Source organism: Salvelinus alpinus, chromosome 6 (assembly GCF_045679555.1).
Source record: "Salvelinus alpinus chromosome 6, SLU_Salpinus.1, whole genome shotgun sequence".
In the NCBI taxonomy this organism is placed as follows: Eukaryota; Metazoa; Chordata; class Actinopteri; order Salmoniformes; family Salmonidae; genus Salvelinus; species Salvelinus alpinus.
In genome coordinates this window covers 13,551,380-13,568,944 of record NC_092091.1, presented here as the reverse complement: position 1 = coordinate 13,568,944, position 17,565 = coordinate 13,551,380, and the positions used below count along the sequence as shown (strand labels likewise).

Genomic DNA, 17,565 nt, shown 5'->3' with positions numbered 1-17,565 from the left:
ACTGTCATCAGAGCCACACTGCTCTCACTTTGTTCCTCCTGATTCTGGACCTCCGCCAGTCTTCCAGGAGTTAGGATCTGAGAGGGAAAGGCTAGAGCCAAGAACACATGGGAGGGGGAGTTATATTGTGTTTAGACAGGTTGTGGACTGGAGGGGGTGGATGGTGGAAATTAAGGTCAACAGAGGCGCAATAAATTCAGGGCAGAAAGTGAAACTCCCCTGTCCTTAAACAAACCCAAACTGAAGACAGCAAAAAGAGAGGGAGAGAGCGAGAAATGGAAATAATGAAGCGGGAGCGAGGAATTAAGCCGTTGGAATGCTAATCGTGTTCTAGAGTGGGACACTGAAACTCAATAGAAGTCAGAGCTCAGTGAAAACCCCAAGATGTTAAACCCTGAACACTTGACTGCCATGAAGAGGGATGCCAGAAAATAGGAAAACAAACGTAATACCTCTGTGCTGTAATGGTCTTTCCTTCAATTGAGCCGGGCCTGCATTGTCCCACAACCCTGCCGTTGTCTGTACTTGTTTCACTAGCCTATTAACCCATTCAACATTTAACCCCTGGATAGGCTGTATTAGTGAACAAGATCTTCAGGTGGGGGGGCGGAGGGTTTTGGACCTGGAAGTGTAGTGGGAGTGTGATATGACAGTCCCCTGCTAAAAAATAGTGCTGGAAGTACATGGCGCTGTAGGCGGCTAACTGTGTGGTAACTGGTCCTAACGGCAGGTCAGGAGTCATGCTCTGGGTCAGGTACTGGAACAAAAAGCTGGGTGCATGGCCCTCAGCGGGCTCAAAATCCCACAGTGGGAGAGACACGGTGACCCCGGCGCAGACCTGTGAGTGTGAAACACAGGGTTGTCTGTTAGCAGTGGCTAAAGGCTGTTTACATATTCAGTTCCACTTTCCGCTAACGTGCATTTAATGCATCCGAAACCACCCACCTGCAATGTAAGACTTTAGTTGCTAGCTGCAGTCCCTGCCTTGATTTGAGTCAAACTGAAGAGTTCTCAAAAAGTCCTCTTTCGTCTGTGAATGTCCCTGTGAATTGCTCTAACCTGTCCCCTTTCCTCTTCCTGTCCCCTACAGGAAGTCTAAGACGAAGCCCAATGGGAAGAAGCCGCCAGCGGAAGAGAAGAAGCAGTATCTGGAGGCGGAGTTCACTAAAGTACGCGTGGTGGACTTCGACCTGAAAGAGCTGGTGCTGCTGCCCAGGGAGATAGACCTCAACGAATGGCTCGCCAGCAACAGTGAGTTACCAGCAGCTAATCACAATTAAAACATTTTTGGGTCATATTTGAGATTCCACTAGTCTGTCCAGACACAAGATAACGCTTCCAGAAAGCTAAACACTCGACAGATTTACTTATATTTCCCCGGTTCTGCCTTTTCACTGTCTTCTCTTTGGATGTGTATTCTATAACAGCACTGCAGCTAAATCCTCAAGAAGTTTAGCTCCAGGTTCAGCTCCTTACGTTATATAATGACTCTATAAGAACAACAACACCATATCAGGCATCTCCATCTTAGACATCTCCTCTGGAAGTGTCTGAACCCCTGTAATTTCCTGCAGGTTGAAATGGCTACATCCTCCATTGACGATCCACTGCCTGTTCTATACAGTGTTTTTATCTAGTGTCTTCTCCCCAAACGGTTAACTATTATCTTAAACATTATACTATACAAGAATATCTGCTGTTGATAGTTTACAGGCATCTTCTCTGGGGGTTTGTATGTCCTGTAACACCCTGTGTTCTCACTGTGGGTTGTTTTAGAAGTCTGTGTTGAGAAACCGCATCATGTAAAAACAAATGGAACGTGTTTTAGCCTGCGACTGCATTTTTCTGCGTGAAATCAGGGAGTTAGGCAACTAGGCCGAGCCCCGTCCGTATCGACTCGTATCAACCACTAATAGAATTTGCCTTGGAACTCAAACGGCACTCGTCTTGGGAAGAATGTTTTTCAGACACTTTTTATGTGAACTGTCTGTTCATTTTGGCCACAAACATTTGCCAAAGAAGTTGCAAAAATACCAGTCATGAATGGAGGCAACAGTTCAGTAACCTGCCAATACCTCCAACCTCCTCCCTCTCTGTCTTATACCTGGGGCACAACTGTACAGTTCAGTAACCTGCTAATACCTCCAACCTCCTCCCTCTCTGTCTTATACCTGGGGCACAACTGTACAGTTCAGTAACCTGCCAATACCTCCAACCTCCTCCCTCTCTGTCTTATACCTGGGGCACAACTGTACAGTTCAGTAACCTGCCAATACCTCCAACCTCCTCCCTCTCTGTCTTATACCTGGGGCACAACTGTACAGTTCAGTAACCTGCCAATACCTCCAACCTCCTCCCTCTCTGTCTTATACCTAGGGCACAACTGTACAGTTCAGTAACCTGCCAATACCTCCAACCTCCTCCCTCTCTGTCTTATACCTGGGGCACAACTGTACAGTTCAGTAACCTGCCAATACCTCCAACCTCCTCCCTCTCTGTCTTATACCTGGGGCACAACTGTACAGTTCAGTAACCTGCCAATACCTCCAACCTCCTCCCTCTCTGTCTTATACCTGGGTCACAACTGTACAGTTCAGTAACCTGCCAATACCTCCAACCTCCTCCCTCTCTGTCTTATACCTTGGGCACAACTGTACAGTTCAGTAACCTGCCAATACCTCCAACCTCCTCCCTCTCTGTCTTATACCTGGGGCACAACTGTACAGTTCAGTAACCTGCCAATACCTCCAACCTCCTCCCTCTCTGTCTTATACCTGGGGCACAACTGTACAGTTCAAAGTGTTGCATATGACGTGAAATATCGTCAACAAAACATTGGGTTTGTTGTTCCATTCACTGTAAACTTTACACTGCAGAATTATTGTGTTCAAGAACAGTACTTACTTGGATCAAATAGCATATCAAATACTTCAAATTAGCAGCCTAAGTATTTGAAGGCATTTGATGTATGTAGACTATTTGACGAGGCCTGGAGCAGACTGTGGGTATTACTGAGTGTGCTGCTCTTCTCTCCCTTCAGCGACGACCTTCTTCAATCTAATAAACCTGCAGTACAGCACCATCTCAGAGTTCTGTACTGGGGACACCTGTCAAGCCATGACGGCCTGCAACACGTAAGTCATCTCCCCCACCATTGGTTTATTCATCACTTCTCTGGCCTCCAATTGGGTTATTTATCAGAGGTCTCACAACCCATTGGATAATTTATCAAGGATGCGCTGACACGGCAACAGACCGTCTGTTGAAAGCAGGAGAGCTCCTGACCACAGGGCTGTACTCACTGTTCCCTATGTCTTTCTGTTTGTGTTCCTTCTCTGTCTGTCTGGCTCGCTATCTGTCTGGCTCACTATCTGTCTGGCTCGCTATCTGTCTGGCTCGCTATCTGTCTGGCTCGCTGTCTGTCTGGCTCGCTGCGTCTCTGTCTGTCTGGCTCGCTGCGTCTCTGTCTGTCTGGCTCTCTGCGTCTCTGTCTGTCTGGCTCTCTGCGTCTCTGTCTGTCTGGCTCTCTGCGTCTCTGTCTGTCTCGCTCTCTGCGTCTCTGTCTGTCTGGCTCTCTGCATCTCTGTCTGTCTCTGTCTGTCTGTGTGTGTCTGTGTTTTGTACAGTTGAGAACTTTAGAGTTCAAGATAACATTATCTAATGTTAGTGAGAGAATGTTGGAATATGCTGTGAGTATTCTTCGAATCACATGAGCCTTTCTGAGGTGTCTTGTGTTCCTGTCTGGACTGGTGCGTAGTGAGGTCTCTGAACACAGTGTTCCTGTCTGGACTGGTGCGTAGTGAGGTCTCTGAACAGTGTTCCTGTCTGGACTGGTGCGTAGTGAGGTCTCTGAGCAGTGTTCCTGTCTGGACTGGTGCGTAGTGAGGTCTCTGAACACAGTGTTCCTGTCTGGACTGGTGCGTAGTGAGGTCTCTGAGCAGTGTTCCTGTCTGGACTGGTGCGTAGTGAGGTCTCTGAACACAGTGTTCCTGTCTGGACTGGTGCGTAGTGAGGTCTCTGAGCAGTGTTCCTGTCTGGACTGGTGCGTAGTGAGGTCTCTGAACACAGTGTTCCTGTCTGGACTGGTGCGTAGTGAGGTCTCTGAGCAGTGTTCCTGTCTGGACTGGTGCGTAGTGAGGTCTCTGAACACAGTGTTCCTGTCTGGACTGGTGCGTAGTGAGGTCTCTGAGCAGTGTTCCTGTCTGGACTGGTGCGTAGTGAGGTCTCTGAACACAGTGTTCCTGTCTGGACTGGTGCGTAGAGAGGTCTCTGAACACAGTGTTCCTGTCTGGACTGGTGCGTAGTGAGGTCTCTGAACACAGTGTTCCTGTCTGGACTGGTGCGTAGTGAGGTCTCTGAACACAGTGTTCCTGTCTGGACTGGTGCGTAGTGAGGTCTCTGAACACAGTGTTCCTGTCTGGACTGGTGCATAGTGAGGTCTCTGAACACAGTGTTCCTGTCTGGACTGGTGCATAGTGAGGTCTCTGAGCAGTGTTCCTGTCTGGACTGGTGCGTAGTGAGGTCTCTGAGCAGTGTCCGTGTCTGGACTGGTGCGTAGTGAGGTCTCTGAACAGTGTTCCTGTCTGGACTGGTGCATAGTGAGGTCTCTGGACACAGTGTTCCTGTCTGGACTGGTGCGTAGTGAGGTCTCTGAACACAGTGTTCCTGTCTGGACTGGTGCGTAGTGAGGTCTCTGGACACAATGTTCCTGTCTGGACTGGTGCGTAGTGAGGTCTCTGAACACAGTGTTCCTGTCTGGACTGGTGCGTAGTGAGGTCTCTGAACACAGTGTTTCTGTCTGGACTGGTGCGTAGTGAGGTCTCTGAACACAGTGTTTCTGTCTGGACTGGTGCGTAGTGAGGTCTCTGAACACAGTGTTTCTGTCTGGACTGGTGCGTAGTGAGGTCTCTGAACACAGTGTTCCTGTCTGGACTGGTGCATAGTGAGGATAGAGAGCAGAGATCAAACAGTTCTGAGGAGATTTTAATTCTGTGCGTTCCAATGCCAACGTAACAAGAAGGAACTATCTAGCTAATAGTTATTGTCCCTGTCGTAAAACCCTTTTAAACATATAGAAGTCATTATGGGAGAACATGAGTCATCACTGTACCAGCACTGTGATAGTTTAGCTCAGAAGTCCAAACAGGGTCGTCAAATATCACCGTCAGCCATCGTTGTTCATAAAGGAATACCTATACTCTGTACAGAGAGCTCCTGTTTATCTACCTCGGTACAAAGGCAGGGCCTACCGCTGCACTAGTAAAACAAGTGTTAGACATAACATGGAGGCCTATTCATCCCTGTCTAGCAGAGTGGAGGAGGTTGACTTGAGTATTTACCCACTGAGTTGACCCTGTCGGGGCGAGGTGGCGTCTTGTTGTGAGACCTTCTCTTTGGAAAGAGGCCGCCCTCACCTACACCTAGTTATAGGACCGTAAAAAAACAGATCCACACATTTAGGCTCAACCACACTACAAACACGGAGAGGTAATGACAGAGGAAAAACAAACAATGGAGAAGCCGTTGAGAAATGCCAGATTTGTCAGGTGACTAACATGTTACAGGGTTGACCCCATTTAACGTTACTGTATTTTTCCACACCCGCTGTCACCTTTTTTGCTACTGTGGGTACCCACACCCTAAATAGTGGGAGAAGTTGATGTTCTGTGTCAAGCATGTGAAGGAATCCTGTATGGTTAAGCCTATTGTTAGGTTACAATAATAGGCTACATGGTAGCAAACAGCTAAATAGAGGTGGATGTACAAAGTGTGCAATATTGTAGTGAAGTACATTTCCAAAAGCAAACCCCATGAACCCGATGCCGCCAGTGTTTCCAACGAGGGTTGTAGCTGTAATATAAACTCAGCAACAAAAGAAACGTCCTCTCACTGTCAACTGCGTTTATTTTCAGCAAACATAACGTGTAAATATTTGTATGGACATAGCAAGATTCAACAACTGAGACATAAACTGAACAAGTTCCACAGACATGTGACTAACAGAAATGGAATAATGTGTCCCTGAACAAAGGGGGGGTCAAAATCAAAAGTAACAGTCAGTATCTGGTGTGGCCACCAGCTGCATTAAGTACTGCAGTGCATCTCCTCCTCATGGACTGCACCAGATTTGCCAGTTCTTGCCGTGAGATGTTACCTAAATCCTCCATTAAGGCACCTGTTAGTTCCCGGACATTTCTGGAGGGGAATGGCCCTAGCCCTCACCCTCCGATCCAACAGGTCCCAGACGTGCTCAGTGGGATTGAGATCCAGGCTCTTCGTTGGCCATGGCAGAACACTGACATTCCTGAAATCATACACAGAACGAGCAATATGGCTGGTGGCATTGTCATGCTGGAGGGTCATGTCAGGATGAGCCTGCAGGAAGGGTACCACATGAAGGAGGAAGATGTCTTCCCTGTAACGAACAGCGTTGAGATTGCCTGCAATGACAACACGCTCAGTCCGATGATGCTGTGACACACCGTCCCAGACCATGACAGACCCTCCACCTCCAAATCGATCCCGCTCCAGAGTACAGGCCTCGGTGTAACGCTCATTCCTTCGACGATAAATGCGAATCCGACCATCACCCCTGGTGAGACCAAACCGCGACTCGTCAGTGAAGAGCACTTTTTGCCAGTCCTGTCTGGTCCAGTGACGGTGGGTTTGTGCCCATAGGCGACGTTGTTGCCGGTGATGTCTGGTGAGGACCTGCCTTACAACAGGCCTACAAGCCCTCAGTCCATCCTCTCTCAGCCTATTGCGGACAGTCTGAGCACTGCTGGAGGGATTGTGCGTTCCTGGTGTAACTCGGGCAGTTGTTGTTGCCATCCTGTACCTGTCCCGCAGGTGTGATCTTCGGATGTACCGATCCTGTGCAGGTGTTGTTACACGTGGTCTGCCACTGCCTCCCTGTAGCGCTGTCTTAGGCCACATCTGCAGTCCTCATGCCTCCTTGCAGCATGCCTAAGGCACGTTCACACAGATGAGCAGGGATCCTGGGCATCTTTCTTTTGGTGTTTTTCAGAGTCAGTAGAAAGGCCTCTTTAGTGTCCTAAGTTTTCATAACTTTGACCTTAATTGCCTACCGTCTGTAAGCTGTTAGTGTCTTAACGACCGTTCCACAGGTGCATGTTCATTAATTGTTTATGGTTCTGTGAAGTTATTTGGATTTTTACGATTTGTCTTTGAGCAACAGGGTCCTGAAAAAGGGACGTTTCTTTTTTTGCTGAGTTTATGCGGAGGCGTCCTGTAGCTAGCCAGCCAGCCAGGCAGTCAGTCTAATGGTGTACCACAGTAACAGTACCCCGTCCTTTCCTTCCTCCGCCTGGCAGGAACGCATCCATCTCACAACTGAGACACAGTCACGGTCCATGCCCTCTTGCCCCAGGCATTGTGAAGCTATTTTAGGGGGAACTTTCCATGAGCTATGGGAACAGGCCCATTTGGTAGTTATCTAAGCCCATTTTCTGTGGGTGGGTGAATGGGTGGGTGTGTTTTTTGGTGGGCTGTGTCAGTCTTTGTAAGCTTGTCTGTTTTGGGGTACCTGGATGTGTCTCAGTTTGTGTTTTGGGGTAGCTGGGCGTGTGTCAGTCTGTGTTTTGGGGTGTGTGTGTGTGTGTGTGTGTGTGTGTGTGTGTGTGTGTGTGTGTGTGTGTGTGTGTGTGTGTGTGTGTTAGCGCTGTAATCTCCTCAGCGTAGAGTCCTTGACCTGGTCCTGTGGTCAGTAAGTCCTCAGTGTGGAGTCCTGGTGTTGGTTCTGGGCCTGTGGTCAGTAAGTCCCTCCTGCAGGTTCAGTGGATGCTGTACAGTCAGGATGTGTAATCCCAGACCACGCTGCTAGTGCTAACACAACCATCCCAGTGAGCACAATTGGTTGAAAGACATATTTCAACGTCTTTTCAACCAAAAAGGCTCACTACTCCATCCATCCTTTACCTGCGTTCTAGCTAGCTTTGAGATTGTGCGACCGTTGTTTAAAAGCTATTAGCCTTTTAGATTGACCTAGGTAGTTCCTACAGACCTTGCTAGCTCTGCCCTAGGCCTCATTTGGTGCCTGTGCTAGATCAGTTACCCCTTTTAGTTTTGCCAGCCTGTCAGCTACCATACCCTGCTAGCTTCATTAGTTAATAGCTATCCTACTGATAGCTCTGTTTCCCTTTTGCTTTAGCCATGCTAGCTTTGACCTTGCTAACTCTTAGATGGTCCTTCCCTGAGTTCTCTTATTTGACTTGTGGTGTCTGTGGGAAAGTGTTCTGTAGTTTATGACCCCTTTAGCGCTCATGCCCAGCCTAGCGTCACTATCCCGCTGCTAGCTATAGTACAGTATTCCCTGGTTGCCTGTGTCATGCTAGCCATGCTAGCTTTGTTTGGCGGCTTCACTGACTTGCCATTTGACCTTGCTAACTCATGATACCCCGTGGCTAGCCCTGAGGGGCAGCATTCAGTTACAACCACCGTCTAACTGGGTCACCCCTCTCCGGAAATGTTTGACCAGTCAGAGTGAGCGGCCGTGCGACTGGGGGGATCAGTGTCGTGTTACTCCGAGACTGCAGGGAATTCGGCCCAATCAGGAAATGGAAGGGCCAGGACAGGGGGTTCGCTAAGTCCACTGGAATGAAAATATGCAAACATGTCTATTTTAAGAGGTGGTGGGGTTGGCTGGGCCGGAGGCCTGTTTGGCAGATCCACACTAGGGATGTGACAAATGGATATTTTTTTTGTACCCGTTTTCCGTTAAAACAATAAGAGCATTTTAATAAAATGCCACATGAAATCCTATTGCGTGGTATGACCGCAAGGGGGCAATGAAGTTATATCGCAGTCATACAGTAGGCTTCAGGCATTTGGAATCTGTTTTGTAGCTGCCCGAACAGGTCGATGAAAGTTTGTCGCAAAGACGACCATTACTACACGTGTTCTTTCCATTTGTTATGTGTATTAGCCAAGTCACAGTTCTTCTCCCTACGTTTCCCCTCTGTTACATGTCTCACTCAATTTCCATCCGCCCTCTCCCTCTACACACACAGACGCGTGCTGCACGAGTGCTGCATTAAAAAAAACTGTAGACAAGCTACATTCCTTGTTAAATCACGACAGCTCTGTCACAGATTCTAAAGGGACAGCTCTGTCACAGATTCTAAAGGGACAGCTCTGTCACAGATTCTAAAGGCACAGCTCTGTCACAGATTCTAAAGGGACAGCTCTGTCACAGATTCTAAAGGGACAGCTCTGTCACAGATTCTAAAGGGACAGCTCTGTCACAGATTCTAAAGGGACAGCTCTGTCACAGATTCTAAAGGGACAGCTCTGTCACAGATTCTAAAGGGACAGCTCTGTCACAGATTCTAAAGGGACAGCTCTGTCACAGATTCTAAAGGGACAGCTCTGTCACAGATTCTAAAGGGACAGCTCTGTCACAGATTCTAAAGGGACAGCTCTGTCACAGATTCTAAAGGCACAGCTCTGTCACAGATTCTAAAGGGACAGCTCTGTCACAGATTCTAAAGGGACAGCTCTGTCACAGATTCTAAAGGGACAGCTCTGTCACAGATTCTAAAGGGACAGCTCTGTCACAGATTCTAAAGGGACAGCTCTGTCACAGATTCTAAAGGGACAGCTCTGTCACAGATTCTAAAGGGACAGCTCTGTCACAGATTCTAAAGGGACAGCTCTGTCACAGATTCTAAAGGGACAGCTCTGTCACAGATTCTAAAGGGACAGCTCTGTCACAGATTCTAAAGGGACAGCTCTGTCACAGATTCTAAAGGGACTTGTTGATTAAAGTAGGAGTATATGTGTTCCAACCATGAGCTGCAGTTTTGGAAGAATAGATTATTATTTTTTATTTTTTGCAAACTACCATTTACAATAGGTTACAACCCCCCCACCACACACACTGCTAAATCGTGGCCGGCACAAATAAAAAAATATTTTAAAAAGAGAATCTTAGCACTATTAATCACTTAAATAAAACCTAGATAGTCGGGGAGAGTATAAAATCTAAAACACAGTTCAGTCATTCATCACGTTGGGTTAAAATTACTTTTGGTCTTGTTTCAGGTTGAGGAAATGCTGTGAATGTGGGGGCTCTCACATAGGCCTAGTGTCTTCCATCTTTCAACATTATGAAGTGAATGATTCAGCCATTTTGAGTTTCTGTAAAAGCACCTTGCCGTGCAAGAAAGATGCCTCAGTTCGTACTCATCCTTTTACCAGAGATGATTAATGAGATGTAGGTAGGAATTTAACCTACCAGGTTGTTCCTGTTAAAGATCAGATGACTTGTCAGCAATCACTACTAGATGAAGGAATAACAGCCTAGATCATGTACATTTCAGAGCGCATGTATGTACACATGAGGCAGTAGCGACATAGAAAAATAACCCACTCTGTCTTTCTGTTTGTGTCCAGAATATACTACTGGTATGACGAGAGGGGGAAGAAGACAAAATGCACTGCCCCTCAGTACGTCGACTTCGTCATGAGTCTGGTGCAGAAGCTGGTCACAGAAGAGGAAAACTTCCCTACGAAATATGGTGAGTTGAGCTCTGGTCCACTCCAGACATGCAGAGCCGCGCTGTGGTCAGTCGGCACTACTGTAGCCTCTTCTCCTCTGACGTCACACTGCAGCGGGGACTTTGTGAACTGTGCCGTTGCTGCCCTCTAATGTCTCAAGTAGTACAAGTCCTTGAATTATTTTTGGACTTTAGGAACAGTAGCTTGGCAATGACAAACCAACTAAAAAAGACCACAATATTTTTAACCTTGCTCGTTCTCCCTTTTCTCTCCTCTCTTTCTCCGTGCAGGCAAAGAGTTCCCCAACTCGTTTGACTCTTTGGTAAAGAAGATTTGCCGGTACCTCTTCCACGTCCTGGCTCACCTCTACTGGGCTCATTTTAAGGAGACAGTGGCTCTGGACCTGCAGGGTCACTTGAACACTCTGTACGCACATTTCATTGTTTTCGTAAGGGAATTCAACCTGGTCGACCCCAAGGAGACCTGTATCATGGACGACCTGTCCGAAATCCTCTGCGCCCCCGTGCCCCCCACCCCAGCACCCGCCGCCCCTTCCTCCCCTAACTCGGCCCCCTCCCCCTCCTCACACAACCACGTGACGGAGAGATGAGCAGGGGTTGCCGTGACAAGCAGCCCCGGGAAGAAGACGGTAGAAGATTAAGATAGAGAAGAGATGGAAACGTTCCTGGTCCCCTTCCTAGACCTCAGGCTCCAGCAGCAGGACTTAGAAACCTTCCACTAACCTGATATTTCACTGACACCAACCAGCCGGAAGGAAGGTTTATTTGAGGGGGGGGGGGGGGGGGGGTGTTGTCACGCCAACAGGAATTGGTGTGAGCGTGTTCCTTCCAGGGGCAAATCCCTCCCATCTGCTCTGCAATTTAAACTAGGAACAAATATGTAATGTTTTTTATTTTAATTTTGGTTTTATTTGACTTTTATTTTATTCTGTTGGAAAAGTTTTATTCAGTTGTATTTGTTTTTCTCATTTGAGACAGTGTTTCTGTTTGCCCTTCTCTCCCTCTGTTCTCTGCCTAAAGCACAGTTCAGGATGGTGACTGCTTTGCTTGAACGTACTATTGTACAGTGTTATTGTGTGGAGAAAAGGTGACTCAACAATGAGTATTGGCTCTTCGCTCCTGCCTAGTGCTGGGAGGATTGAAGGGGGAAGGTCTATAGGGAGCCAGGTTACTACCTAGTGGGACAATACTAGCCAATCACTGTTTGAGTTGTTAATCTGGAGATGATTAAAGCGCTTCCTACTCAGGACCAGAGAGAACACAAGTCACTGCTATTATTCTCTCCCACCCTCGCTCTCTCTCTGTCCACAAAACTACTCTGTCCTTTCAATATTACAGTTGTCATTCTCATATTACTTTAGTCATGTATTCACCTGAGGAACCCCTCTTTAACATCCCTGTCCCAGAGGCCACCCATAGGGGGCAGTATAGACATAGGGTGGCACTGCCACGCAAACAGGGAGATAAGAAGATATCAAAATTCTATGTAAGATATTTAATATGACCAGACAGACGGGTGCCCATGTCTGGTGACAGGGGAGGTTGGTGGAGAGTGGAGACCTCTTCCCCAGGGAACTGCGGTGTGATGGAGCGTTGGCCACCCTGCCCTCTCTAGCAGCACAGGAGAAGGACAAGGACATTGGTAATGTCTGCAGGCCCAGAAAGAGGAGAGGAAAGGAGTGTGGTGTGCTTTACTGTTCTGTATTGCTGAAGCCCCCCAGCCCAGCCCCTTGTCTTTCGGGGTTTTATTTTCCCTTCTAAATGATCAAAGAGGAAAGTAGTTAATGAAAAATGTTATCCTACACATATATAGAAAAGTGCACGGTCTGCTTCAATCTTCACTGTACAGAGAGTGGAAAGAGGAATCAGACAGCCTCTGTGTCGAGGAGGGTTTATTCTCTTATTTTATTTATTTTAATTTTGTTTTATTTGCAGGGTTCTTCAGTTCTGGCTTTCATTTTTATGTATTTTAATTATTAACTAAGTTAAAAGCAATTTAATATTTTAAGCTCTGCTGATTATAATCGAATAAAATACATAAATGCCGCTGGGTCTCATGTTGTCTTCTGTCAACCTGATGATGATGTGTGACACGCATAGAAATATGACACGGAAAACATGTCACTTTTTTCAAGGAAACTCCTCTGCATATCATCCATATATATATATATACACACACACACACACACAGTACATGTCAAGTGCTTTTCAACAGGCGTTTCCTCTTTATTGCCGAAGTCAAGCTTTGCATTAAACACTATCAAAAACCATAGTGATTTTTACCATACAAGAGCATCATTATATAGATCAGCAGTGATCAAGACCTCGAGGGCCACAGTGTCAGTTCTACTGGTTTCAATGCAGTGCCAGATGGAAAGCCTGCAGGAGGCTAGTTCTTCAGTGGGAGGTTTGGGTACCAGTACACACACACTGGCCTCTGCCTCTCAACTGGATACAGTACTTGCATAACTTTGTATAATGTTATAAATCTATCAAACTGCATTCGGTCATACATGTGCATATGTTTTCATTTAGGACCCGGATTAAGAATGTATTTGATACATGCATATTGTGGGATTGCTAAAACAAGACATTCAGGCATCTAAAATCACCTAATGCTTCAGGTAATGTTGCATTCACATTGCAGTCCATAATAGAGCTATATGGCTATTAGGCTACAAAATACAGTGTTCTTTGATCCTGGTCTTTACTATACCCACAGGCTGTGAAGGTTTTTATTCTAGGCCAGAGCTGAGTATGAATTACAGGGGGGAGTGTGTGTGTGAGCCCCATTAAAGGTGCACTGCACTTCTTAGAATTGTTTTCAATGAGTGACAGATCTATAACTCATATTTCTATGTGAAAGTTACATATTGCAGCTTTAAATGCAACAAAAGTCTAATATCTGGGGGCTCTAGATAATGCTAATTTAACCATTCTATTTATTTTAAGTTCCAGTGCAGACATTTTTATCTCCATTTCAAATTTTGGGTTAACAAGTAAGCACCTTACTGTGGTTATTTTCATATAAAATAGTCAAAAAGAAACAAAAATGGCTTCTTAGCAAAGATTCATTTCTCAAGCAAGAATCCCTGCAAGATCCTGCATGTCACCTCTAGCTGACAGTTTTACTAACAGGTATTGTGTCAATTTAAAACTTTTGCACAAGACAGTTGACAGAATTGTCAATTTAAAGACATTTTGCCAATTTATTAATTACTACATTTACCTAACATTACATAGTTAATCCAGAGATTCTTTGCCTTGATTCGGCAGTCTCTTCAGATCATTGCATTTGTAGTTCTTTCTGATAGACACATCAGCTAATTAGTATTTTATTTTTGTGGGGTAAATACAGGCACATTTTTTGATAAAAGTCACCTTGTCCTAGAGAGATTTACAGTTATCAAAATGTCACTCCTGGGTAAACCTACACAAAGCACAGCCCTTATTTTAAGTGTTTCTAAAATCCCCTATGGGAAAAAATGTATGGTGGAAAAACGATTGGAACCATTTTCTTGTTTGACTGGTAGGTTTTCTGGATATTATGACTCATACTATGGTACTCCATTACTCTACAAGTAGGTTGAGCCAACATGTTTTTTCTGCTTGCACACACACAAATCAGAACCATGGACAGCCACATCATATGTATCTTATGTTGATTGGACTAAATTGTTTTTGGTTGTCACTGTATTAGACTAAGCATAGGTGATTTGATGATGAAATGTTGCTGGAATAGTGGAGGCAGCTTCTGTTTTCTTTGCAACTTGCAATAACTCTCCATGGTTGTTTAGTAGGCTGAAAATGTCGGAAACATTCCCTTTCTTGACGATGATCATGTAACTGTTTGTTACGTGAGATATGCCTTGTAGACTTCACCCGACAGAGGTTGCCCCCCGGTTTTGTGATGAAACAATGGTGCGGTGGAATTTATTCTGCCACTGTCTTCTTATTGTCTTCGCCTCTCTGATTCAGAGGGTTGGTTTAAATGCGTAAGACACATTTCAGTTGAATACATTCAGTTGAACAACTGACTAGGTATCCCCCTTTCCTTTCTTTAGGCCTATATCACGGTCGCAAGGCATATGAACTAGCAGGTTATCGATCTTTTTTTCTGGCTTCCGCAGTGATTTTTACCCATGATGCACGCTACTGCTAATCACTTCCTTGGTTGAAGCAGGTGTTAGGACTGGGCAAGAAAAAAGGCCTGCACACCCTTCGGGTACCATGGAACAGAATAATAACACTGCTAGGACATAATAAACATTTCATTTCTGTAGTATTACAAAAAGATCCATTAAAATTCAATAGGTAATAAAAATCTATTACTTTCATATACAAAATGCAATGGCAACTCCTTTATACCTGTAAAAGTGGGCTATTTAGGCTAGCGGGCTGATGGTGCTGTATTGCTTCATGCGCAGTGAGAGCCGCCGCCTTCTCACCGACGGCCGCGGGGTAGCGTGCTCGTGCAGTTTAAACCTGGCGATGCCTCCCTTCTCATCCAGTTTCTTGGCACTGCAGCTGGGTGTCGCTACTCTAACTGTGTTACCGAATTTAGAATAGTCCACCGCATACATGCCCTCCTCCTCGGATATAGTGGGCACAAAGCGCTGCCCCCACAGTATCTCCTCAGACAGGTAGGATGTACGGGCCTGGGTGGTTATACCCGTGGTCTCCACCACCCCCTCCAGCACCACTACCACCTCGATATCATTATTTTGTAAATCCGCTGGCGATAGCTCGTAGAGCGGGCTGTCTTTGTCAATAACGTGGCATATGATGAGAGGGACCACCAGGAAAATACCGTTGGTCCCCACGGGGTTGTCCATGTGAATGTCTATCTGGTCCAGGGGGACCACGTCGCCCTCCGAAGTGGTGCTGCGCCTTACCACCTGCATCCGCACGGTGGCACTAATGATCATGCTCTTCCGCAGGTCCCCTAAACGGATCATAAAGCACAGTTTGTTATTTCGGATGGAGATGACGGCGTGCTTGCTGAAGATCAGCGTTTCGGCGCGCCGGTTGGCCTGGGCCGTCTTCATAAAGATACACCCCAGCATGATGGCGTTAATCAACAAGCCCACGATGTTCTGAATGATAAGGACCACTATGGCAGACAAGCATTCCTCTGTGACCATGCGCCCCCCGAACCCGATGGTCACCTGTACCTCTATGGAGAAAAGAAACGCAGAGGAGAAGGAGTGGATGTCCGTCACGCACGGGACAAAGTCGTCACCCTTTTGATCCAGGTCGCCGTGCGCAAAGGCAATGAGCCACCAAACCATTGCAAACAGCAGCCAGCTGCACAGAAATGACATAGTGAAAATGATAAGTAAGTGAAGCCATTTTAGATCCACTAAAGTGGTGAAAACATCCTGTAGGAACCGTCCCTGTTCGCGAATGTTCGTGTGGGCCACATTACATGTTCCGTTTTTGGCGACGAACCGAGCCTTCCGCGCTTTTGACGCCTTGAATTTAGGCTGCTGGACATCCTCAGCCAAGCGGGTCAGCAAGTAGTCGTCCGGGATCAGTCCTTTTCGGGAAAGCATAATGCTCCCATAGCCTACTAGTCACCCCCTAACCACTTGCTTTGGATTACGAAGATTAGCTACCTCTTATCTTGATGAAATATATAGGCTAAGGAATTCCTTTTCTCAACTGTGTCTTCTAGTCGAAGGTCAACCTCCAGTGACAGTACTCTTCCGAATGACAGCAGCTCGCAGGAGAGAGTGTTGTGCTGTCATCGAGTTTCTAAAAGTATGTGTGCTCCTCACACCGGTTAGACAGGGACACCACCATAGCCGCCCAGGTCTCATGAGAAGATTCAGCTGCCGCTGTCAGTCACGAACTGCAACTCGATATTTCCTTCGCAGTTGACGCACCGGTCTGGCGCGCTTTTCACTCGATGAAAACAGAATTCTCTCATGTATAGGCAAACCTTTAACGAGGTAGATATATCGTAACAGGAGTGGTGTAATCGTCTACTAACCCGAGTGTTTTACCCAGAGGTGATACAATTACCCCGGCCCCATTGTTCTGATGAGGGAGCATAGAGATACATAGAGGACTCCATTTCCCAAAAGCCCGTTTTAGAGGACTTTCGCCATTTTGAAGTAGTCAACTGGGTGGGACTTCCTATTGGTTAAGGAAGGATCACATAATTCCATCCAGGTCACCAGGAGGGTTCAGCCAATGAAGTATAACTCCAGTGGCAATAAATCGCCAACCTTGGCTTTATACCTGTTCAAACAACACACTCAAAGTGGTAGTATGCACCCTTCCAGTTTGTTTACCAACTCATAGAAGTAGTAGAAGAAGATAATTGATTACTTCAAAATGGAGATTGCCTCAATGGCACTGCCCATGCTCTCACAGATGCCATAATAGAACAGTTACAATGTTGTGTCATCTAACTATCTCTATGGGAGACAGGCAGGTTAGATGAAGCTCAGTGCTGCTAAATTAGCAACAAGATCTCACAGAATCTCTTCAATATTTCGATGGTTCAGTTTAGCCATTCATTCCGACTGGTTAAGGTAAGGGTTAAGGTTTGGGATAGGGTTAAAACAGAAAAACTTGACAGTTAAATTTAGGCATGAATTTTGACTGGTTTGGTAAGGGTTAAGGTTAGGGACAGAAAAAAATAAAAACAAGTCCCTAGCACTGGAATTGAAGGCGCAATCTTCGGAGCCAGAGCTGGTGGCTTAAGCCATGGATCAGATGCTGCTGGAAGTGGTGTTGGAGGGCCAGAAGGAGGAATTACCCCTAAAATCATATCCCAAGGCCCCAGGGTAGTGATGGGGACATCACCCTTTGTAGGATGCTGTCTTTCAGATGGAATGTTAAACAGGTGTTCTTACTCTGTGGTCACTAAAGATCTCATGGCAATTATCATAAGAGTAGGGGTGTTAACCCTGGTGTCCTGGCTAAATTCCCAACCTGACCCCATTTCCATCATGGCCACCTAATCATCCCCCTCATTACTAATTGGTATATATCACTCCTCACCTCTCCACCTGAT

General features: G+C 46.3%; 2 protein-coding genes across 5 annotated transcripts in view; one reads left to right on the top strand and one right to left on the bottom strand.

Moving 5' to 3' along the window:
* Positions 1 to 12,584, top strand: part of LOC139578188 (MOB kinase activator 2-like) — a 100,852-nt gene extending 88,268 nt beyond the window's left edge. For all 4 annotated transcript variants that reach the window (XM_071405483.1, XM_071405482.1, XM_071405481.1 and 1 more), the window contains exons 2-5: positions 1,091 to 1,251; positions 3,041 to 3,134; positions 10,414 to 10,538; positions 10,809 to 12,584. In XM_071405483.1, coding sequence (XP_071261584.1) covers positions 1,091 to 1,251; positions 3,041 to 3,134; positions 10,414 to 10,538; positions 10,809 to 11,128 — 700 coding nt within the window. In that variant the 3' untranslated portion in view covers positions 11,129 to 12,584. The remainder of the gene's footprint in view (positions 1 to 1,090; positions 1,252 to 3,040; positions 3,135 to 10,413; positions 10,539 to 10,808) is intronic.
* LOC139578187 (ATP-sensitive inward rectifier potassium channel 11-like) lies at positions 11,312 to 16,720 on the bottom strand. Its single transcript, XM_071405479.1, has one exon. The coding sequence runs from the start codon at positions 16,091 to 16,093 to the stop codon at positions 14,924 to 14,926; it is 1,170 nt and encodes a 389-aa protein (XP_071261580.1). The 5' UTR covers positions 16,094 to 16,720; the 3' UTR covers positions 11,312 to 14,923.
* Between the last annotated feature and the right edge of the window lie 845 nt (positions 16,721 to 17,565).